Source organism: Cyprinodon tularosa, unplaced genomic scaffold (assembly GCF_016077235.1).
Source record: "Cyprinodon tularosa strain WSP-4 unplaced genomic scaffold, ASM1607723v1 ctg417, whole genome shotgun sequence".
In the NCBI taxonomy this organism is placed as follows: domain Eukaryota; kingdom Metazoa; phylum Chordata; class Actinopteri; order Cyprinodontiformes; family Cyprinodontidae; genus Cyprinodon; species Cyprinodon tularosa.
The window spans coordinates 900,254-925,150 of record NW_024039138.1 but is presented as its reverse complement, the minus strand read 5'-3'; the positions used below and the strand labels follow the sequence as shown (position 1 = coordinate 925,150).

General features: G+C 35.9%; 2 protein-coding genes across 2 annotated transcripts in view; both read left to right on the top strand.

The window, feature by feature from the left end:
• The first annotated feature begins 378 nt into the window (after positions 1 to 378).
• Positions 379 to 12,110, top strand: LOC119792291 (T-cell surface antigen CD2-like). The gene is made up of 8 exons (XM_038298876.1): positions 379 to 619; positions 4,191 to 4,466; positions 4,720 to 4,793; positions 5,161 to 5,338; positions 6,094 to 6,153; positions 10,327 to 10,404; positions 11,475 to 11,719; positions 11,873 to 12,110. Exons 1-8 carry the CDS (start codon positions 499 to 501, stop codon positions 11,957 to 11,959), a joined length of 1,119 nt encoding a protein of 372 aa, XP_038154804.1. The 5' UTR covers positions 379 to 498; the 3' UTR covers positions 11,960 to 12,110.
• Positions 12,111 to 21,698: 9,588 nt separating this feature from the next.
• Positions 21,699 to 24,897, top strand: part of si:ch211-132g1.7 (prostaglandin F2 receptor negative regulator) — a 95,542-nt gene continuing 92,343 nt past the window's right edge. Inside the window, exon 1 of the mRNA XM_038298896.1 lies at positions 21,699 to 22,090. Within this exon, the coding sequence (XP_038154824.1) occupies positions 22,045 to 22,090 (46 nt within the window). The 5' untranslated portion in view covers positions 21,699 to 22,044. The remainder of the gene's footprint in view (positions 22,091 to 24,897) is intronic.

Below are 24,897 nucleotides of genomic sequence, written 5' to 3'. Positions count from 1 at the left end.
AAAGGTTACTGTGTTTTTAAGTGCTAAAAAAAAAAGATCCCAATGAAGTTTTGAAACTATTGTAGTTTTTCCATTTGCAAGATCAATACAGCAAAAAGATGTGCAGCAAAAAAGAAAAACTGTGGTGATAAATAAGGCAGTTTAATGAACTTTCTATAATATCTTTCCAAAGATTTCAAAACCAAAAGGAACATTTAGATGAAATCATCGGCATGCCCTGGTATGCAATGACATGCAGCAGTTGGGGGAAACGTTGATGATGTATAAAGCTTGAGGACTGTAAATATATTTAGTCAGTAAGGAGGCAGAAGTAAATAAAGACACACGCCTCAGTGTTCTAAAAATGACATTATAAACAACTCTTTGTTCTTGCTGCTTTGAAAGTAAACGGTGGGGGGGCCTCTTGGATCACTTCCTTTCTAAACCATAAGCTCGAGCATATGCGCAAATGTGCAGTGACAAGTGAGATAAGTGCTGCAGAGGCAGGAAATAACCTCGATGATGGAAAGTTCTTCTTTTCAGCCAAATGTGAGGAGGACGACAATGAAGATGGCATCGATGTCTCTAGTCTCTGTGTTTCTGCTCAGCTGCCTCGCTGTCACCTCCATCAGCTCTCAAGGTATAGATTAATATAAGTAATCTCTATTTACTGCTAAAAGGAGAAGAAGTGGTACTAATGTAAAGCACGATTTAGGATTGGTGTGATTTTAGTAGTTGGTTCTCTGGAAAGTTCTATCTTTTCTTCTTACTTCAAGCTGTCCTTTGCTCTCTTATTTGTTAAAAACATAAATTATTCCATGTGGGATGTTTCTATTAGATTTTATGCAGTGAAATCCAAATTCAAGTAATTTTTTAAAGAAAAACTAGTTTATATAAAACTTGTTAGTTTAAAAACCCATATTTAATTAAATTAAGTAAATAAAATCAATTGTTTTCAACCACAAACCTATAGAGTATATTTTTATCTTATTTAGATTGTATATTTAGTCACTTAAAAAGAAAAGAGGATTCACAGCTACAGCAGACCTCCCATCAGTGTTTTTTACATTTCATCTCTATATGAGCTGTAAATCGCCCATTTGTTCAGGTTTTTACAGCACATATAAATTCCTTTATTTTATTTATTTAGAAAAAATGTTGGCCAGAATTTGGAGATAAAAATGGCAGCAATGAGCTAACCAGCCATATATAGAAACATCATCCCTGAGTGGTACTTCAGCCGACAGAAAAAGGTGCTGCTGTGGTCTGAAATAAGGTTGCAGAGGACAAACAGGAAGACGCTGCAAAAGCTAAAAAATGAAGGTGACCGTGCAGCATATAAAAATTTTTTCTAAATGCACACAAACGTAATAGTACCATTAATCATATATATTAAGGTAATATACTCAGATAATTAAAAATAGAAAGTTTCGATAAAATCTGTTTTATAAAATTTAATAAAGGTCTTAAATGAAATATATAATTATTGAGTTTTTGTAAGGTATTCTTACAATATTAATCTTTTGCAATCTGATCTGATGCAATATTGACTAGAAATGCAATAAGTTCAAAATATGCATTTAATTTTGTTTTGTTATCAGTATTTAAAAGATTTTCTGTGGCATCAATGCTCAAGCTTGGGTGTGTATTTTTAGTTGCAGATGAATTCAAATTAAACTTATGATTGCACAAAGGGAAGGAAGTTTTATCGGCATTCAAAAACCATATCAAAACCTGAAGAATTGGTTTATAACAGCTAAAGCAGCACAGATCAGCCTAACCACATTCAGACGCAGCAGAACCAACATGTTTCTGAATCTTTCTGGTAGTCATGGAGGAAAGTGGGTTGGATCAAGGAACTAAACCATTTCTCCTTTAAAGGTCATCAACTTCAAAGCTTTACATTTTTTCAGTTTTATTTGAAACAAACAAACAAACAAACAAATAGCATTCACCATCTCAAATGGTTCTGCTTTGCTTTTTTTTTTGCAGCGATCGGATTTGGTGTTGCTGTTTTCGCTTTTTGGTGTTTAATAATAATAATAATTGAACATAACTGATCTCACAATGGAGAAATTCCCTTCGGCATCTCAACCTATCCCCTTAGGGAGCAGTGGGCTGCCACTGCGGGGCCCCCGGGGAGCAGTCCGGGGTTAAGGGTCTTGCTCAGGTACCCAGAGTACAGGCTGTGGGGATCAAATGTGTGAGTCTGGCTGCCATGTTCTGGCTGTGCCAATCTTGCTTTTATTTTGCTAAAACCTTAGAAGCAGTTATTCAACTGAAATGATTCTTGTTTATTGCAATGAGTTTTGAGGTTAGAAGCAAAATAGAAAAAAGAGAACAATTTTGGTTAATGTTGAGGGATAATTGTGGTTTTTGATTAAAGTTCCAGATAACACCAGATAACACTGGGTTTCTGCTTATTTTCAAAATTTTTTTTAACTTTTATTCACTTTGGCTTAAAAATCAAAAGAACAGCAGACCACTAAGAGGAACTATCTTCTTAACAGAGAATGTACAGCTTTTTTATTGTCATACAGACAAATGTGGTGCCGTGAAAGAATGACTCAGATAACAGTTAATTTCCCGCAAGGTTATTTCACAGACAGCCAAAATCATCTTAAGTTGTTGAGAAATTGCATAACAGTTCTGCTCCTTAGAACCTCTGCCATGACAAATAAAAGTTTCCATCCACTTTGAAAAACTTCATTTGTAATTCTAAAGATTTGCAGCTGTGAGGCTGCAGTGATCCACTGTGAGGGAGCCCAGGCTTGGCTTTGAGGCGCTCTAACAGAGCAGTGTGGGAGTTGCGCTCTGAGCGAGGTGCTGTGGTCAGAACAGAGAAAACAGGATGCACCGCGCATATCATCTGTCAGCAGCAACATTTTAAAACACAGGTTCTGTGCAAAAGGCTGCAGTTTCGTTTTGACTTTCATTTGGCTTTGAATTCCATGTTTGCACTGAAGAAAATAACTAAATAAAGATTTTAGTGTATCTCCCTTTTTTGCCTGTAATGCATTGGAAAAGTATTCTCACTAGGGCTGCAACTAACAATCAATCAATGTGTGGATTTTTTTTTTTTCGATTAATTGATTAATAATCGGATAGGAAAATGTTGCTGGTAAACACAGTCATCCAGGTCATAGTCATTCCAAAAAAAAAAACAAAAAAAAAACAATCCACTGGACTTGTTTCCAAGACATTTCACTGCTCATCCAGGAAGCTTTTTCAAATTAGTATGTCAGAATTAGCGTTGAGTTTGAAGCTTTATATACTAGCCCAAAAAGATTGTTTTGGCTTAGAAAACATGCAAATTGAACCAGAAGAACTGTTCAGCCCCTTAGGAATAATAGCGGGAAGGAAGGAATCAATGATAGAGTTGATTCCTTCCCACTATCATTTCAGGTGGCTCGCCAACAATTGCCCCTAACAACCCCCTTTCAAAGGCATATACCAGTATCGATTATTGCACCAAAAACGACTCCCCATTCCTAAGGGGCGGACCCGTTCTTCTGGTTCAATTTGCATGTTTTCTAAGCCAAAACAAGGCTTTAGGATACCATATTAAGCTTCGAACTTAACGCACATTCAGACATTTTAAATAGAAAAAGCTTCCTGGATGGAATGGGAAGCGAGATGTCTTTAGATTGGGAAAAAAAGTCCAGTGGATTGTTTTTCAACTTTTTTGGAATTGCAAAATGTTCCGTAAAGAAGTCATTTGGGGAAATTAAACCAGGTGAAACTTAAACTTATTCACTTGAGGAGTTCTGGATAGGGCATATTGACAGATGGAAAAACTTGTTTAGTTCTTTTTTTTATAACTTTGGTATAATTACTGCAATTATAAGTGGGTTTTTTTTCTGTCAGCTAAAAGCCCATTTTAGAGCCTCTTCACTCCAGTTAATGATTGATCGATTACTAAATTAGTTGACGGTTATTTCAATTATCAATTAATCACGATTTATCTGATTAATTGTTTCCGTCCTAATTCTCTTCTACTGAAACTTTTCTCAATTTGTCAAATTTTTTACAGTAAACTTCATTGTGTTTCACTGGGATGCTGGTCAACCTACTGGGGATACGATTTTGGAATAGTTGATAAACAATATCTACAGCAGTAGGATAAGGGACTACAAAAAGTGATGAGAATAAGATAATCTGGTTTAAGCTGCTAACACCTGTTCTTCTCCCCTTTTCTTTCTGATCCAAAGATCCTGAGTATACTGCAGTGGGTCGAAACCACACTGTTAAACTGGGAAACCTAACCCTAACTTCTACTGATACCCTGAAGTGGTGGTTTAATGGAAAAGTATTGTTTCATAGAAAATCCAAAGTAATAATTATTGGGGGAAAAGATGATATAAATGCAGAAGGATCCCTCAAACTGACTAATCTAAAGAAGGACCAGGAAGGAGATTACACTGCTGAGGTTTATGATGGTAATGGAATAAAACGGAATACAAAGAAAACAAAATTAATTGTGCTGGGTAAGTATGAAATGTCTTTCAGTTTTACATGTTTTACTCTAGAACTTAATAAACATTCATGTTTATATTTGCAAGCTGTTTGATATTTCTCTCTATACCCTTATTGAAAATATCCAAATTATTAGAGACACATTTCAGGTCAGGTTATAAAGCTGTAAGGTCATTACTTTAATGGATCAGAAAGTCCTAAACACGCATCAGCAGCAGCATTTTCACATTTCCTCATAACTTTGTCTCTAATCAACCTTCCCAGATCCTGTGAACAAGCCTACAATAAAAATATTATGCAATGATAAAACAGCGAAATTTGAATGTGTTTCTACAAAGGTAAGAGCCTATTTTTTACATCTCTCTAACTAATCAACACTGGACATTTTCTGTAAAAGCTTCCTGAAAATCCAATCCAACTAAATGCTTATCAAAACTGTAATATGTGATTTTAAAGACATTAAACCCTCTTCTGCTTCACTGTGAATAAACTGTAAAATAAACTTTCTAGGATATGGCCCTGTCAAAGTAAAAGCCACAGAAAATCCATGAGATATGATACATTTCTGTCTTATGATATCTTACATTTCTTGTATTCCCTGTGTGACATTTTAACATTAAGTTGTTTTTTCTTTTCTTCCTTTTTTTAACTACTTGCCCTCACTGTAAGTTTTAAAGTGAGTGTTTGACTCTTATTTTCCTGTAGCCACCTCGTGATATAAAGTATGAATGGCTTAAGAACAATGTTAAGCTGGGGAAGGAAGTACAAGGCAAACTTGAAGTAAAACTTAAAGAAGCTAAAGACAACACATTTTCTTGCAAAGTTTTCAACGAAGCCACTAATGCCATAAGTGAGCCTGTCTCTAGAAGTTGTCTTGAGAAAGGTCAGTATTTTTTCATCACCTTGACGAAAATATGGTGGCTAGGGGGTGCAAATGTAAATACACAATTTCACAGCAAATTCAAAAGATCTTGCAAAATTAAAAAAAAAAAAAATAGTAGAAAACTAAAACACAGGCAAAGGAATACTGCAAAACTGCTGAAGGGCAAAATAACTGCAAGTTTAGAAAAGCTGCAATCACAGAAAATAGAGAGCAGCAAAGTGGGAACATATGCTGCAAACACAATAAAGCTGCAAGTACATAAACTAGGCTACCTTACAACAAACACCTGCAAAGGAAAAATGCTGAAAGGTAAATAAAGCTGCAGGTTTTAAAAAAAAGGGACAGACAAGCGCTACATAAGGAAGGTGATCCAGACTGGGAGCAGACTCCTAGTAGAACCATAAACTGGATTCTAAGAGAGATTTATAGTTGACAAAAGACTCATAGGAAAACTTAACTGTTTTTTCCTTTCAGACTGATTTATTTGATTCCCACTGCAAACAAGCATTGGGATCTTGAGATCCAATATAGAAAACAAATTTTTGGATTGCTGAATGATGTTTTCACCCCTCGACCACCATAGTAAAAGAAGCTGTTGCATAATGCACTCTAGCTAATAACTGTTATCTTAAAAAGGATAGAACATTTTAGTACAAATCCTTTGGAACAAAAGTGCTAAATTGTGTATACGTATATGTAAATACAATTTAAACACAGTTAAACCTGTTTCTTTTTTTGTGTCTATGATTTTGTAGGTCCATTAGGTTTGCTGGATGAAGATCTAGAAATCTGGGTTTTGATAGGTGGCGGAAGTGGTAAGTTTTTATATGCCTTTGCAGTACAATGTTAATCAAAAATGAAATACCTTTGAAATGCGTTATATTGGGGGAAAGCTGCACCTGATGGAGATATCTAAATTTTTTTATATTTTACAAGTGGAGAAATAATCTTTTAAAAATCCAGTTGTTGATTTGAATGCATTTATTTAGCTTAGAATTGGCAATAAATCTCTAACTGTATAATAATCCTGTTAAAACTGGTAAAATAGTTGTATTGATGCCAAAAAGATAAACCAACAGATTTTGCTTTCACAAGTGGAGTAGTACGGCTATCGTCATAGTGTTCTGCTTGATTTATGCATAGAAATAGGTTTGTTCCCTTTTTTTAAAAATGATCTATGTGCAGATTTGTTAAGTGTTTGTGTATATAAATACACAAAGCTGATCTCCCCTCAGGCCTCATGTGTAAAACTTTTCCTAGGCAAAAAAAATATATGACACAATGTTTTACACACATATCAGGTTATATAAAGGTGATAATTCTGCAAAAGTGTTCGAAAAATCCATGCAGACTTCCAGATATTTTAATGAATGAGAAAAAAAACAGTTCCTACTATATGTTGAGAAGCTCCATGTCGAATAAGTAATGTCAATGGCCCTGTTTTTTTTCTCTTTACAGTTATTTTAATTATTTATTTTACTATAGGTTTTGTTTTCTGTGTTGCCTTTTTTTATTATATTAATTTATTTAATTGATTTCCATTATCTGTCAAGCTACAGTATCCCCGCTTTTCATTGTTAGAAAATCTGCTGATTTTTCTTATTGTCATTAACGCTAATACTTTTGGTAATCTAATATGGTCTATCTTTATTTAAAAAAATGTATACGGATTTTATGGTGTGCATGCATTTTAGTTCTTAGACGTTCTTGAGCTGTGTGTGCAGCTGTAAATGTTATAAAATACAATAAAAATATTCAGAATAAAAAAAATAACAAATTAGAGTACCAAAAGAATTCCCCAAAACTAAAGTGTGACTATTTAGATTATTTCAACTCAAGGAACAACCCTTTTTTCCTTGAGTTTTAGGTTTTATTTTAGTTCAAACCCAATTGATGAAAATGAATCACATTTAAAAGCTAACAAGTAAGGAATGAGATAAGATCAGTTGGATGTAAACTATAAATACACCCTAGATTTTAGTTAGGTGAACAGAAGTTGATTTGTGGATCAAAGAGCATAAAATCCACGTGTTTTCTCTGCCCACTTTTATTCTAACTGATCTAAAAAGTTGAAAAATCAGCAGATTAATTCCAAGCAAGTCAGGAGTTATGATTTATCAGGGGGACGAGCGTTGGAAAGTTATACATGTGTATATATCGCTGCGTGATGCCATGCATATTTGTAGAAAAATAACAACATTGGCAGATTGATAATATATAGCACTCAGGTTTAGTTTTACACATTATTAATCTGTGACTGCTTCCTTAGAATCGGTTCAGGAAAGAAAATAAGAAGAGTTCAGTAGAACTTCTGAGCTAATTGGGCGAAGCAAAACCAAAATACCACATGAAATAGCAGCAAACACCAAGAGCAACCGCAACAATTTACGCTTTTATACTCTTCCTGTTCTTCTTTCAAAGATGAAATTTTGGATTCAGCAGCTAAGCGTACAGCTACACATAAAGTTTCGTGTGCTGCCATTTTAAGTTTTTGGTTAAACTGTGGGTTTGCATATGTACCGCCTTAAACCGCCTTCCTGTTTTTATTCTATCTGTAATGGTTAAAACAGGATTAACCTCTAGGTTTATCATTAGAATAATAAGATTAATGATAACCTGTTAATCAGCTCTACGCCTGATTGCCACATCTTACACAATATAAAGATATATAACAGTCTCGGTAATTGTGCTGATATTGGTATCAAAAGTCCAAATTTAGAAGCCAACGTCCAAATGTAATCAGAGCTATGACTGCTTTTATAGTGGGGCTTATCTCTAAATGTCAACTTTGCATTGAATTAAAAGCTATTTTATCAATTTAAAGAATTTTTGAGTGAATTTCAAGCATATTTATACCAATTTTGTGTATCAGAATTGTGATTTGCAAACGTGTGGTACAGTAGTGGTTCGACTAATCTTCCCTTCAAAGGCTATTTTGAATAATAATTATGTCCAATTTTAAAATAGTTTTATAAGATGAAGACTCTAAGCAGGCTTAATGGATGTTTTTTTTTTAGGAATTAAGTTTTCCATGACGGTCTGAATCACTTAAAAGAGTCATTGTTCTTCATATAGTATGTGTAGTCACGTGTTCCTAACAGGAATAATGTGGGTGGGGAATATTTACAATTTGGGATACATTAAAATGATCAGCATTAATCGGCAATTGAGTACAATGCAGCAGTTAGACAGTGCCAATTTGATTTGATACAAACACTGTAGAATGAAACGGATAAGAGACGACAAACTTTTATTTTTTTGCTCTGGACTAGTGGTGGATGTCTTTTAGCTTTTTACACTGATTTACACAAGTACTTTGGTGCAGTAATGGAAAAGTCACAAACATGTCTGCATTCAATTCCACACTTATTAGGATGTATAAAGGTAGAGTAAGCAGTTATAGAGTTTACCAAGTTTTGATGCAAAAGCCACCAACTTTTATTTTGAAAGACTTTTAAATGAGCAGAACAGCTGGTGCAGAAATTTTGTGAGTTTGCCTTTATAAATCTGCACAGGATACGGCATCCCTTGTTCTTTTAAGTTTTACTTTAATAATTTTCAGCATTTTAAAGGCTTTTACTCAGCTTATTTAGCTTTTAGAGAAACCTAATATAATCAGCTTTACAGATAATATGAACTATTAATAATATTGCTATTACCATAGCAGTGTTGGCCCCAGGGCAGCTGTGTCAACACTGTAGCTTGACACCATCAGTAGGAAAATCTTTGAATGACTGAATATAATGTGAAGCGCTTTGGGATCCAACTTGATAAAGTGCTATATATGTACATGCAATTTACTATTAGTTCAAATATCACTGGTTTCAAACTTTATGTTCATTCTGCAGCTATTTCTCTTGCCAGAACCAATAGAGACAAATGCAAAATCCTGATTTCAATTGAACAATTAACCACTTTTGCACTTGTTATCAATTGTGCATTTTTTTAACAGATCACTTGCAACACTGTAACTGGTTTCCAGAAGCAATTAATAGCTCCTCATTAGAAAATATTATTAGACATGGGCCTTTTTCTTATGAAATAATTATAAGTGTTTGGTGTATCAAGTACATGAAGATTACACTCCCTCTAAAATATCCAAAGTCTCAGGTTCTCTGAAAAGTTTCCATTGCTTTAGCTGAATTCATTTTCTAGAAATTTGGACTTAAATAGGAAAAGAAGGGCTCTTTTGCTGGACCATTTGTGTGCTAATGTGGCTATAAAAGATGTAATTGTAATTCAGGTACTTGCAATGCAATCTGAGAAAGTCCTTAAGGTTTTGGTAGAGTCCTTTATTTATCATCCTTGTGGGAGAGAAATAAAAAATGTTTACTCTATTTAACAGCTATAGTGGGGCAGCAACTAAATACATTTATTTAGTTACATTCAAATATTTTGGGAGGTGTTTCAATTCCCAACATTCCTTACTTTAATTTGAGGAATATTATAAATGTTACGTCTGATAACTGAACTTTTAAATATTTATTCAAACGTCAGCGTCAGAAACTCAGTAGTCTTTAATACTCTTGCTTGAGTTTTTTCTTGATAGATATTTTTACTTCTACTTGACTAAAAATGTGTTGTGAGAACAATTATTCGGGTTATCTACCCAACCCTGTTAACAAGCTTATCAGAGCAAAGTCGACACTTCGAGCTACAGTTCTGGTGGATTTTAGCACCATGGTTTTAAAACAAAAAAAAAAAAACATTTTCACATACATGCTTAAAAAAAACATAAAGATAGTAGCTAATGATTATAATGGAAACCATTTTAATGTAATAACTGTAAGTGGGTGCTCTCTAAATATAGATTCCCAACAAGCCTGGAGACTTTTCAGTATAAGAAACTGATAAATAAGAACGTGTTACATGTATTTTAAAGCAATTGTTTTCCAAAATTTTCTCAGTTTTTCTCAACTGAAACCTAACGAAATAATTGAATTTCTTTATTCTGCACAACTGACATCATTCCCTATCATATTCCCCAGGTATTGTTTTCTTGCTGATCCTTATTGTCATTATTTGCTTCATCCAAACCAAACGAAGAAGGAGGCTGCGTCTGAAGGGTAATATTTTTACTTTAACATAAAGGCTAGAAATCAGTGTAACTCATATATTTTCTATCTGACCATTTATCTGATTGAACTGTCTGGAGAGCCCCAAGGCTCACTGTTAAGACTATTTTTGTTTATGATCATGTTTTTTAATGTTTCAAAACATGAACATGTTTCTTTTCTTTACCACATATCCAGCTTTAGTTAACCTAGTCTTGCTTCAACCATTTTTACTAGTGTTTATTGATACAGATAATGAAGGAGACTAAAGAACTAGATTATTCGAGAAAAGTCAAGAGTCAATCAAGTTCCTAAATTTGACATTAAAAGAGGAAATGACGCTTAAGCATGAATTCAATCTGGAAGACTCTTATCAGCTTCACTTGAACCACCTACGATGTCCCTCTTTCGGCTCCAACCAATAAAGTGGGGGGGCCACTCCTTCTTCGAAGTCAATCAATTTTCAATATCCCCTTCACTTAGCTCCTGGCCTAGCTTCTCTTTCCCGCACACAAGCAAACTTTCAGCCACCTCCACCCCATCTCCTCCCTTATTCTCAGTCCCATTAATCCTCTGACTTATTCCACCACCAGGCCCCCGGGGGAAGAATACTCTAATCATTTTCTGGGATCCTCATCCAAGCGTACGTTAATTCACAGCATCAAACTCTTTTGCCGGGGCCAGACCGCCAAAGAACATTTTTTTATTTATGTTATGCTTCTGTCTCCTTGAATCCCAGTCATCATCGGCAGATGGCCGCTCACACTGAGCCTTGTTCTGCTGGTGGTTGCTTCCTGTTAAAAAGGAGTTTTCCTCTCCACTTTCGCTACATGCATGCTCAATAAAGGGAGTGTAGAGAGTCAATGAGTCTTTGTAATCAGCTGGTTTTCCTTAGATAGGAATATGTTAATAATATGATTTTGTTACTTGTATGAATAAATTTGATATTTTATAATTGTAGCTTTTCTCTGTGTGAGTCTCTCCAGGTTGAAATATCCAATCCATAATGTGATTCAATGGTTTCTTTGACAAAATCAATGCGATTCTTATCCTTTGAGAACTCAAACATATTTTCTGAACAGATGAAGATGAGCTCCGTTTGGCCTGGACCTCCAATGAGCAGCATAAACGCCTACATGATTGTCCCCCTCTTCCTGATCATCCTCCTCCTCCCCATCCCAATCGTCACAATCATTCCCAGCAACAGCAGCAGGCACCCGGTCACACTGGCCCACGACAAGGCCGCTCCAATAAGAACCGCCAACCGCGACCCAGAGTCCCTGAACCTAATGGCCAACCTCAGCCCAGTCCACGGCGAACTGTACAGGTAGGAGGCTCAAGGGTTAATTCATCTTGACTTGACGTGATTATTAAGATACATTTCATTTTTACTGGATTTCATCTCTAAGAGATGTTTCAGCTGTTGATGTAAGGATCTTAATTCTTTGCCAGCTGACCTTCTGGTTTCCATCTCCCTCAGGCCAAAAAACCTGACGTCACTGATGAAGAGCAGCCTCCTCCTCTTCCTCAGCCCAGAAAGAAAGCCCCCAAGGGACAAGTAGAATAGAAAGCATGTGCGTTTAAACAACACAAACAGACATTTTATCTGTTGGACGCAGACCTGGACCGCTACCACCTCATCTTATATTTGTTCAAACTAAAAAAGGATGTTCACACAGATGTATGAACACGAATCAAACTTCAGTTTATTTGAAAAGTCTGAACTCAAACTAGAACTTTTTAAAGCCTTTCTGACTCAAAATGTAGTTTGCTACATGTAGGATAATGCATTAGGTTATTGTGAGTTGAAGGGTATGCTAAGGTTTAATTGCATGGTTTTAAACTCCAGAGATTTTCTAATTATTGGCGATTAGAGACTATTCTTATTAAGATTATCATTAGCCTCGTGGTTTATATTTCTGACTATATTTCAAATGACCGTTCCCATTGTCTTCATCAGAAGTTTTATCAGTACCTGTACTATACTTGAGTCTTTTTCTGTGGACCATTGACTGTTACTCTCTACATTTGAGCACATATAGACATACTTTCTACTCTTTTCTTCCTCTTAACTGGCCTTTACTTCTATATATATTAAAATCAACTTGACTTAACTGCTAGAACAAAGCAGAGAGAAAATAAAGTGTGGAGTTTGTTTGTAGAAAACACTGATAGCACCATAGATAATGAAAGTTGTGCTGGCAAACATTGCAGATTGATTACGGTAAATATTCAAGTTATCACCAATCTATTCACAGTTTATTAGGCTTTAGATCTACATGTTTATTGTGTTTCATTTTCTATTCTAATTTTAATGTTATTTGCTATTTTAAGGCTGTGTATACCAGATTTCTAAAAGTTAGTCAGCTGCTCATATGACTTTTTTCAGTTCTATCTATATTATCTTCCCATAGAGAGAGCGAAATAGAAAAATGACCAGATTTTCTATGCCTAGAGCAGTTTTTTTTTTAATCTAGTATTTTAAAAGTACTGTAATATCTTTCAAGAAAAAATATATATATATGCAGTATATGTTTTACTTTTATACTTTAAAAGGCCACAATGTAAATCCTGTACTTTTTTACTTTCACGTAAGTAAAGGATTTAAACTTACTTACATTTTTACCAGTATATTTTTTTACACAGGTATCTGCTTTTACTTTAAGAAAAGAAAATTGATACTTTTCACACCTTTGGGCTTAATAGAAGCTTTTTGATGTCTCTGAAAATAGACTTACATATGTTTTTGGTCCTATTTGATGCAGAACACAGCACAGGTGCAGCTTCATACTTTGATAAAACAAATCTTGTTTTTTTTTTTTTTTTTTTTTTTTACATATAGTAGAAAGGTGTAATTTTAGCATGGCAGCTGGTTTGCTTTTTTATCTTTGGTAACCATAAAGATTAAATGAAGGGAAAAATAGATTAGTTTTGGTTAATCTTTCAATTACTATGTTTTGACAAAAAAAATATTGTTTTTAAAGTATTTTTTTATCTTCATATCTAGTTCACATCACTATTATGGGTTGGTCAATTAAATCGGTTAAATTAAAGCAGCTGATATGCTTTCTTTAATAAAATGTGAACTTTTTCTATAAAGAACTAGCAACTGCTGGAGTCAGGCCCCTTTCAGTTTCCTAAGGGTGTATAAATGTGTTCAAGTAATTATTTCCCATGTTAACCTTTACAAATCAATAACATAATTATGATTAGTTTGGATTTGCTTCAGAAAAAAAAGAACGTGTGCAAATTTACTTTTGCGATTAAAAATATGTTTGTTAATCTCTTAAAAATAAGTCTTAAAGCATTCAGGTATAGTTGAAAGATAAGTCCTTTTTTGTACTCATCCATTTAGCCAGTCGAATTTAGCATTCAGACGAGTCTTTTCCTGCTTCTGGTGGAAAAAAGATTATTTCATTTGTGAGGGTGTATTTAGTTTTTTTTTTTTATGTTTTTTTTTTTTTTTATTTTACATTTATTTTACATTTGGCTAACTGTATGTATAAAAAAAACAAAAAACTTTGTCTTAGCTAGGTTGTTCCAAATTCTTTCAATATTTCGGTGATGCATGTTTCTGTATGCAGAAAAACAGTCTTATTCAGTCCATTATTTATCTATACTGTCATTCTTCTTTGTACCATGTTACTCTATGCTGTAAATTAGTTTCTGAACATATTTGTTAAATAAAAAAAGACCAGAAAAGTGTGATTTGACCTTTGACTTCGATATACACACAGGTTAGTTTTCACAATGAGTGTGCAACGAAATGATAGAAGACAAAATGTCTGCATTTCTTCACCATTTCCTGTTCATTTTTGCTGAAAATGTGCTTGTGGTTTGCTGCTCTGTTTTTGTGTCAGTGAGCTGACTGCAAGATTGCTGCCATTCTTTGTGACAATGAAGAGATGTTTTCCTGCACTTCTGCTTCAGTATCCACAGACATAAACCTTTTCATTCTGATCAAGTAAATTAGTTAGTTACAGTTTGTACAATCAGCCTAAATGCACTAATGCTTCTGCAGACTGTATCTCTACACCCACACGCTTGATACTAGTGGTACTGTTTCATTGTTTTTTTACACCTTTCATTTATAAAAGAAAAATTAACAGCCTTTTTTCAAACATGCACAGCTTGCGTGATACCATACCAGTAAGCAGTTTTATTTTTAGGGTGTCACAAAAGTGCAGAACTTATGAGCCAGCTCAGTTATCTTTTTTAGCTTGAAGTGGAAACAGAAATGCAAATATTAGCTAAAATAAAATAATTGAATACGCTCATAATACAATTGGTGATCATTTAAAAAAATCTTTGTCCCTAAAAATGGTTTTTAAATCTTCATTATTTCAAAAAGCGAACCTTGCGTTCTGCTTTTTCTGCGACCATTTGGATGTGTGATACTCTATAGCGTGCCGAGAATAAATACGATGTAGAGTATAAGTTCAATATGGTTGAGTGAGTTGCAATTAACTGGACAAACTGACCAGAAATACCAAATTGGGGCTTCATTTTTCAGTTTCCCAAAAAAAAGAAAACTTTAAAGGATATATAGTCATGACTTTTTATTTTTAAGAGAAAGGCGCATGCAGCTTTTTTAGAGGGAAGAGAAGAGAACATTTAAAAAAAACAGAAAGGTATAACTGTAGCTGAACGTATTGTAGATATATTTTTTCTGCACATCTTCTTTTCAACTGCAGCAGTGTGATATAAGGAAAGAAACAGCTCATGGTTTATAGAGGAAAAATAAAAAAAAAATAGGGCTTTAACTAGCATTACTACAAAATAAGGGCTCAATGCCTGCCAGTTTTGTTGATCCGACTTGAAAAGCAACACATACATTTTTTATTCTGACTGGTATAGTGGAGGATGTTTGCCAGTTCTTGAAAAGACCCACCCTCTCCACTTAAAAAAACAAAAAAACAAAATGCGCATGCGCATCTCTTTACCCACTCCTGAGACCTTTTACACCTATTAAACGCGTCTGAGAGCATGCACGAGCCCATTTCTCCTCGTGCATGCTCTCTTTAAAAGTTGCTGTTTGCATCACTCAAACAAGCTTACTTTCCAAAGGATTAGCAATTTTTTTATTATGTCAGACTCACCACCCGTAAGTGAGGGGAGCATGTGGGATGGCCTTACGTAAACATATCACCAGAATGAATCACAATTAGGGGGAACATCCTCCAAAATACCTTTAACTTATTAGCCTGACTGTAACAACCGAATGCATCTGTCTGAACAACATGAAGGGTCTTACCGATGCAAATGTATATTTCTGATAAATATGACCACACGTTATACATCTTTCCCTTCCTTTGCATGTCGCCCCAGTGAAGCAAAAAAGTTAACATTATGAATTGCCGTTTATTTTTCTGTTTAGACCATTTGGTGTGAAGTCAGTGTGAAATATTTGTCGGGTAATGAAAACCCACAAACTCCCAGATCAGTTTTCTTTTTATCCATTTCCTCTGTAAAGCTCAGTTGAAACCCAATGTGTTGAGGACTGAAACTGGTCTGGGTATGCTTGCCTTGCAAATGCAACTATTTATCCCTTCTCCTATCCTCAGAAGAATAACATTAGAGGGTTGTATTTAAAAAATCTATATATACATTTTTTTTTTAATGATTTGTCTATGAATATGCATCTTATATATGTAGTTCCATATAATACGCAATAGGAGTGGGAGTGTTGGCCTAGTGGCTGGAGCAGTGCGCTTGGCCTCTGAGAAAGTTGTAAGTACCCATTTTTATCCCCACAGCCTTTACTATGTGTCCCTGAGCAAGACACTTAACGCCACACTGCTTACCAGGCGCCGCACAGTGACAGCCCACTGCTCCCCAAGGGGATTGGTTAAATGCTGAGGTAAATTTCTCCAATGTGAGATCAATAAATCATCAACAAGGTTTTTATCATGATTTAAAGATGTATCTGTTATTAACAGTTCTTTTGCCAACATGCAATGAAAGTAACACTTTAATTATATTCAAAAGCAAGAATTTACATATATATATATATATATATATATATATATATATATATATATATATATATATATATATATATATATATATATATATATATATATATATATATATATATATATATATATATATATATATATATATATACACACATTTATATTTAGTGCTTAGGGTAGTAAATAGTTAGTAGTTTGTCTAAAAAAAGCAACAAAAAAAAGGTTTTATTTGACTGCATTCCAACCAGTGTTCAGCACAATGGGCATCCCATTAACTGGAACCTGCTTGAGTACAAGTGTCACCATCAACCATTGAAGCATTTATAAAAACCTCTCTGGAATGAAACAGTGCCGAGCAAAAAAGAAGTCCCTGCTCTAAAATCACAACTTCAACCCAACCTTTAACTATGTGAGCAAGAGGTTCGCAGAGTTAGCTTTTAAAAACAGAATTATAGTATATATCAGCTGTCAAGCATGGTGGTGGTAGTATCATGCTTTGGGAGTGCAAACCATTAGACATTTTACACACAGCAAGAAAAACAACATTCTGTGAGAAATGGTAGAGAAGTTGACTGGAATAGACGGAGCTAAATGTAAAACATCCTGCAGGAAAGCCAAACTTACATTCAGGTTGTTTAAAGCACAGACCATCCATTTGCTATAACTGCTACATATACAGTGAAAGATAATTCTACAAAATTGTGGTGGAGCACATGGTGGAGCTGTTGTTTCATTTATGCACCAAAACTAACCTTTATGTGGCTGCACACAGAAACTGATTTAAAAAATGAATAAACTCTTGTGCGAAAAGCCAGGATCTTATGCCTGTGTCTATACTTCAATTTTTCAGTGCATTAAAGTCCATTGTGATCAAAGCATTGTTTCACTTTCTTCATGCATTCTACAGATACAGCTGTTAAGAAGAATGGTGCTGCTAAAAGAGCCCCTGAGCTGCAGTCCACACTCATTACTGACGATGTGTTTTAGGATAAATCTAATAAAGAGAGCGGTGACCCCGTTTTGTTGCACAGCATGTTTGCAGCCAGAGGATGGCGATGCAACTCCAAGTCTGCTTTGACTGACGTTGCACAAATCATGTCAAAGCAGTCAGGTGTTATCTTACCAATGATACATTAACCTTTGCCAGACATACCTACTAGATCGAGTTGATTGTTTTGCATATCCTATGTAAAGTATGCACAGATTAAAGGAAAAATAAATAGATAAATTGTTTGGAATGCATGAACTCCTAGATGACTGAGCCAAACGTAACCAGATACAGCTCTAATGTCTTTGTTTTCATTTGCTGTGTGAAAAGCAGATACAAAGCTGTGAAACCAGATCCAAACACTCAAAACACACATCATATATAAGAAAAACGACCTTTGACCCAAAGATCACAATCCTGAACTTCTCCTCCTTCGTCGCCTGCGGAGCGACTGACTGAGGTATGAACTATGTCCCGGGCAGAAGCTCTATGTAAATTCCCAGCATGGGCCTAACCCAAGCTCTGGGACGGACAAGAGGGCGTCAACATTGTAAAAACATTGTGACGTCAAAAGAAAGTGAAACTAGTTAAACATGAAAGGCTGATTCTAGAGAGATAAAAAGCTCAAAAATATTAAAAAAACAACTACCCAACACTCTGCACAGCCTTCCTATTATTCACTGAAAGTCTTGCTCTTTCTATTCAGATGTACAGTACATCTTTATATTTGTTCTCACTGCAATCTGACAGCTGTGAGGTGTGCCAAGAAATGGTCTGATTTTATTTCCCAGGCAATTTCTCTTTGCATCTCTGGTAATGGTGATTTTAAAGGACCTAGAATTTTTCATAAGGAACAGCTCCATGATTCCCTAATTCTGTAAAAAAAGATCTACAAACTCACAATGAGTCCTCGACCATTTGGACCCGCTATCCAAACCTCTGCCTTACACTCTATGTTTATACCGGAACTAGTCTTGGAGGCAGACACCTTGTCAACACCAAAGACTAGGCTTAAAACATTTCTTTTTGATAAAGCTTATAGTTAAAGTAGCTGATATTATCCTGGACTATCTCTATAGTTATGATGCTAGAGGATTAGGCTGCTGGAAGACACAGGGACCACTTTTCATCATTTCGTTTCATTCTACATCTTTTCTCCCATTTTGCAGTATTTGTTAGTTTAACTTCTAACTTATGCTCTCTCTGCTTTTTCTCTTGATGCTCTAGTACTGTTTGGCTGTGAAACCATCCTGCAGAGAAATAGCAGCCAGGTCACTACTATCATCCCCTTCAGTTATAAATGATAGAGTGGGGCCTCTATTCATAGTGTTCCTCTCAAAGGGGTGGTTTCCTCTCCCTTGTCCTGGCATGCATACTTGCTTGGTGTGAGGGATTGCTGTTGAGTCAATGACAAACCTTTGAACCTATCCGACTGTATGATCTGAATGAACTGTATTGTTTTAAAGTGCCTTGAAATGACATGTTGTGAATTGGCACTATATAAATAAACTGAATGGAATTGAATTGTTGCCGCTGTTCCAGTCAGCACTAAAAGGTAGAAGAAGAAAAAACCCACATTGCTCAACAGGTAGAGGGAGAAATTATTGGAGCTGGCTAAATGGGTATGAGTTCATATTGCATGCAGTGATGCTATATAGGCTACACGATTGACTAAACTTAACACAACACATAAGAATTTTATGTTTATTTGTATTTTCCTTCAGTCAATTCTACAAATTTTATCTTATTCATAGAAAATGTTCATAATGTGTGCTGCATCCAGTCAAGATGAACTTGTTCTGCTACTGACTCTTGTTTAGTGTGGCTTCTTGAATTCAAAATAAAACATGTCAATTTAACAATTGCTCCACTTGGGGCAGGTGTCCTGCCCCAAGTGGAGGAGTTTAAGTATCTTGGGATCTTGTTCACGAATGAGGGAAGAAGGGAGCGGGAGATCGACAGGCGGATTGGTGCAGCGTCTGCCGTGAAGCGGGCGCTGTACCGGTCCGTCGTGGTGAAGAGAGAGCTGAGTCAAAAAGCGAAGCTCTCGATTTACCGGTCGATCTACGTTCCTACCCTCATCTATGGTCATGAACTCTGGGTCATGACCGAAAGAACGAGATCGCGGATACAAGCGGCCGAAATGGGTTTCCTCCGTAGGGTGGCTGGGCTCTCCCTTAGAGATAGGGTGAGAAGCTCGGTCATCCGGGAGGGACTCGGAGTAGAGCCGCTGCTCCTCCACGTCGAGAGGAGCCAGTTGAAATGGCTTGGGCATCTGTTTAGGATGCCTCCTGGACGCCTCCCTGGTGAGGTGTTCCGGGCACGTCCCACCGGGGGGAGGCCCCGGGGAAGACCCAGGACACGCTGGAGAGACTATGTTTCTCGGCTGGCCTGGGAACGCCTTGGGGTTCCTCCTGAAGAGCTGGAAGAAGTGGCTGGGGAGAGGGAAGTCTGGGCCTCCCTTCTTAAGCTGCTGCCCCCGCGACCCGACCCCGGATAAGCGGAGGAAGATGGATGGATGGATGGATGGATGGATGGATGAATTTAACAATTTATCGCTTAATTAAGCTCAGTACAGTGTGGGAGAGTTATGGATGGCTGACACCTCCTTCTCACGTTGGTCAGCTTGGCTGTAGTATTACATCCATTACGTTTTCAAAGGCTGCTTTTTGTTGTGTGGTTTTTGCTTCTAAGCCAGACTCACTGGTGTTAAGCTCTCTGCTGCTCTGTTTTAAGGGGTTTTATATTTAAATATTTTGTGAAATGTGGTGAAGACTGCTATTTTTGATCAATCTGCACAACTTGAACATGCCTTAACCCACCATGAAAGAACTGTTTTGATTAATGTTAAAGATTACTCCTCGGTTGTCTCACTAATTTGGTCATGTCTTCAATGATTGCAAAATTACTGAGATAAGGGTTAGGGACATAGCGTGCACACCATACATGAGGTACAGTATATGTGTTGACTGACATTATTGATGGCTTGAATGATAGAGTATTGTCCAGAAAAGTATAGATATGGGATTGATTCATAATCCCAAACAAAAAACTATCTAGCAGTGGCAAAAAAATTAATCCTTACAAATTCATCACCATTTTAGAGGACATTAATAAGGTTTTAACAGTATCAGAGCTATTGCCAAAAATAATCGTAACAACAACAAAATAGATAAATTACCAAAAGGCAAATGCTAATATCTTTAACTTTACTTTTATTATTATTTGGGGGGAGTGTTGGCTTGGTGGTTAGAGCAATGCGCTTGTGATTGATCCTCACAGCCTGCACTCTTGCAGGGGCGGAACTAGATGAGGGGCCAGGAGTGGCCATGACCCTTAGCCAATCATTGGCCACCCCTACCATTCTCTTCCCTCTGATACAGATAGTGGCAGCAGTAATACTTTTAAGTGGAATGTTGAAAACATTTACATTATTCATATATTAACAGTTACTTGACAACAAAAACACTGTGGTTTATTATGCACATCAATATACTAATATTAAATATGATAATTTTACATATATATATATATATATATATATAAGAGAAAATGGAAGTCATCTAGGAGTCTTTGGTTATATCATAAATAAATAAATATTTTAATAAAAGCATATTAAATAATCAATTTATGACTTTATTGATCTCACAATGGAGAAATTTGCTTTATCTAGATATTAGTAGATGAAGAATGATTACTGATAAAAGTATGTAAGTAATGACAATGGAAAATATGTTCGCCCCAGAACTTAACCCTGAAAGAATTTAATCCACTATACCTTTTATCTATGTTTAAATATCTGCATCTATTTGTTAGCAAAGGCTTTCAGAAAATATAGTTAGTCTTTATTTAGAAAATATGGATGTTTTGCTTGTTAATTTTCCCGTTGGAACAGATTGACCCTGAGGTTCTGGTGCCTATCTACTTTTGGGCCGCCCCTCAGTGTACAGTGGTTATTGCCTGGGCACCCTATAAAAAATTTCTGCCTACGCCTCTGCACTCTGGGTCCCTGAGCAAGACCCTTAACCTTACACTGCTCCCCAAAGGGAATAGGTTAAATACAAAGGTACATTTCTCTAATGTGAATTCAATAAAGTTCTAGTTATTTATTATTTTAATTTAAATATGAGTAGTTGTTTTTTTTTAGGATCCACCAGTTTTCTTGTGCTTTTCTCAATAATTTCAAAATGTTGAATGTTGAAATGATGAACGTGATTAACCAAAATCATGATTCATGCTCCATCCATCATATGATCTCTGAGTAATAAAATGCTTTGTCATGAAAACTGTCACAACTACCTCCACCTGGGACCTCCCTGCTTCCTCTTTTTCCACCTAACTTCCGGCCACCCTCTCTCTCAGTCTGTCCCTCCTTCATGCGTTAGTCAGCCCGTGGATGTCTGCTTCGCTCCCCATAGTCCTAAAAGCAGCCTAGTCTTGTCAGTGCGTGGAAAACCGTGGGAACGCTCTCTAACACGGACCTTCTTTCTCAGGTTTAGGAACCGCCGGTGTGCGCCCTTTTTTCTTTAGGGCTCTGCGGTTCCGCTCAGGGCGCAGCGGACTGTCCGCCAAGAGTTTTATTGGGCTTTGACCCTCCATCCATGGGAGGATTTGTCTCTCTTGTCCCAGCGCAGGACAAAGGACGCGGGGAAATCAAGGAATAAAAGAGGACAGCAGAGTGAGACAGACATGGATCCCAGATTTCTCTCTCTCGCCTTTGGTCTTTTCCTCATCGGTAAGACACCTCTTGTTGTTTTTTCCTTGATTGCTGATGACTGATTAACTCCCTTGGCTTGCACTGGTCTAAACGGTATGCGGAATCCCTATTGAGGAACCTGCACATTTAAACATTTCTTGATATTTTCACTATTAATTTATTAGAAATTGGGTGATTTAAAAATAATTAAGATAAATATACTTTACTAGACAATTCGGCATTCACTAAATGTATAATAAAGCCATTATGTGACTACATTTTTAACTTCCCTACTCCTTACCTACTGCTAGCGGCTGGTATCCACTTTAGGTTTCGCAGGTAAAAGTAATCGGCAGCAACTAAAGCACAGTGAAAAAGACGCTTTTTTGGCAGTTTTTTGCCCTTTCTGATTAAGCCGAATTTTAAACGAAATTGAAAACTTGTTGATATCAGCAATAAATTGAAGTTTAACCTAAGCTGTGCTTTGAAATGGTAAAATAACCTAAAAATGCAATATTTCTAAATGGAATTTGGTTAAGTAATCAGGCGCACCGTGAGAAATAATCTAAATTACTTTGATTTAAAGATTTTTCTAAAGAAAAAAAACCAAAAAACTAAAATAGGTCAATTTTTTATTTCTTTTTATCACATTTACAAAACAATCAACATAATATGGGTTAAATCAGAAGGCTTTAATTAACCAAATTTGTCAAAAACTGGTAACCTATTGAAATTAGTTGATGTAAAAGCAGAAAGGTAAATTGCTGTACATGATTAGTGACTTAAAATCATTTAAAGTGGGCTAAACATACATTTCTTTGTGATTCTAGCAAAAAAAAGCTAATTGAAAATGTTTTTTTAGTATTTGTTGAGCTTCTTTTCCTGTTCAGTTGCACACAAATGTTGAAAATATGTTGGAAAGTATAAATCATGACACTTTTATTTGAAATGTACAAGTTGAGTTCAAATAAAGGGTATTTCAATTAGTATTTTAAACTTTTAAAACAATTTCCTGCCACCAGGGTCTGCAAACTGAATATTATGAAAAAGTTAACTACAACCCAAGTAAAGTTGTTTCTTGTTGTTTAATAAAAACCCAATTGCAAAAGGAAAATGAAAATACCTGATATTAAAGAATAACTTTTTTTTCAAACAAATATCAAGAAAAATTAGAAATAAAAAAAAAAATAATTCATTTTAAATTGACTTTAAGCATTTAAATGCTCACTGCTTGCAACAGTTGCTGAATTTCTCATTAAATTATCGACTCAGACAAAACGTAAAACAAAATCATTGCATTTTTTCTTGTAGTAGTTGCATCAAATGATGCCAAATTTAAAAATACAAGTGAAAACATCTTAAACATAAGTGTCGTTTTAGTCCTGGAGGGGGTATTGAGGGCACACTAAGAAAATTTGAGAAGGTAACGTCCATGTTGGACCTTAATTAACTGCAAGTCAGGTGATAAACTCATTATCTACTGAAATTACAGTGTCATCAGCAAAACATAAACGTAGAGCAGATTCAGCACATAGGGGTAAGACGACATGGCCCAATTAACCAATTTTATTAAAACTTGGCCAGTCTCCATTATAAAAAAAAGTATTATATGTGTATGTATGACCAGCACTGTCTTTATCACACTAGTTTGAGTAATGTAATTAAGCCGGTTTTCCCTGCAGAGGATAAACCGGGACTTGTTCCCTGGCCTACCTGAGTGCTGAACTTGCCATATGTTGATGAGCACTACAGTAAGGGCCACATGGGGTTGGCCAATGTGCATGCATGTGTGAGACGTGGGGGGGAAGTTGGCTTAAATTAGTTCAGGGGAAAGATGATCAGATGTCGCTAACACGTAAGCGGTTCGGTTTTCTTTATATATGCATGCGTCAGTCAGATACGGAAATCTGCAGCATGGTGGTTTTAAATCACTATATTTTGGGTTCCTGTTTTTTTGGTTGCGAGCATATCATGGATGCAGTCATATAAAATGAGAAAGCAGAAGCCTGTAGGTCAGTTTTCTGTTTAAATGTTTCTGCCAGACGGTAAAAATCTCCCTCCTGAAATAAGCTGAGTGTATCACCACAGCTTTTTAGTCATTCATGGCCTGGATCCAGGCAGTAAACAAACAGATTTCCATGATCCTATTGCATTTTTTACACATTTTTCAGAATCTGCAAGAAAAACAAATATTAATATTGATTGAATTTGAGTTAAAATGAGCACAGAAATAGTTAGGAATCATATATTTTTTCCTGCTTCAAAAGCTGCAGGGATGTGTAATATGCATGGTTCAAATGCAGGTGTTTGTATTATGGTTGGTTTGGTTTTACAACCATGTTTATGTTTATTTAATGACCCCGGGGTCACACCAGCGGTGCTGTTCGCTGTACGAGTCGCTAAAGTAGAGCAAGCAGCTTTTGTTTGGACAGTTTAAAGACAGAGCTTGATGAACATGAGGTTTAGGAAGAAGCAGACAGCTTTAATGGGTACATAAGATGAGCTTAGATATAGATGCACATTTACTTTGACCCATGATTTCAAATAAAAAAATCAATCGTTGACCTCATCATTGGTCTTACGGCTGTTATCAAAATGGAAAATACAAAAACAATTGTAGAGATAAAGAAGGAAGAGTGTGTGGGTTAAATACATGGCCATTTTCTGGCTTATCAGGCCTTGGTTTGCTTCTAACTGAACAAACAGTTTTTGCATGAAGGTCAGTGCTGCCCTGATGCTCTGTTTACTCTCAACCAGATGGTTTTTAGGTTGTTCTTTTGATGCTAGACCGTTTTTGCGCTCAACTTTAGGAATGTGACCCAAAACCAGCAGTTTGGGTTCATTTG

Excerpts from the sequence above, each read along its gene's own strand:
- LOC119792291 (XM_038298876.1), top strand. The coding sequence starts at position 499 with ATGATGGAAAGTTCTTCTTTTCAGCCAAATGTGAGGAGGACGACAATG. Across the intron at positions 4,467-4,719 it reads AACAAAATTAATTGTGCTGG|ATCCTGTGAACAAGCCTACA; the intron begins GTAAGTATGAAA and ends CAACCTTCCCAG. Across the intron at positions 4,794-5,160 it reads TTGAATGTGTTTCTACAAAG|CCACCTCGTGATATAAAGTA; the intron begins GTAAGAGCCTAT and ends ATTTTCCTGTAG.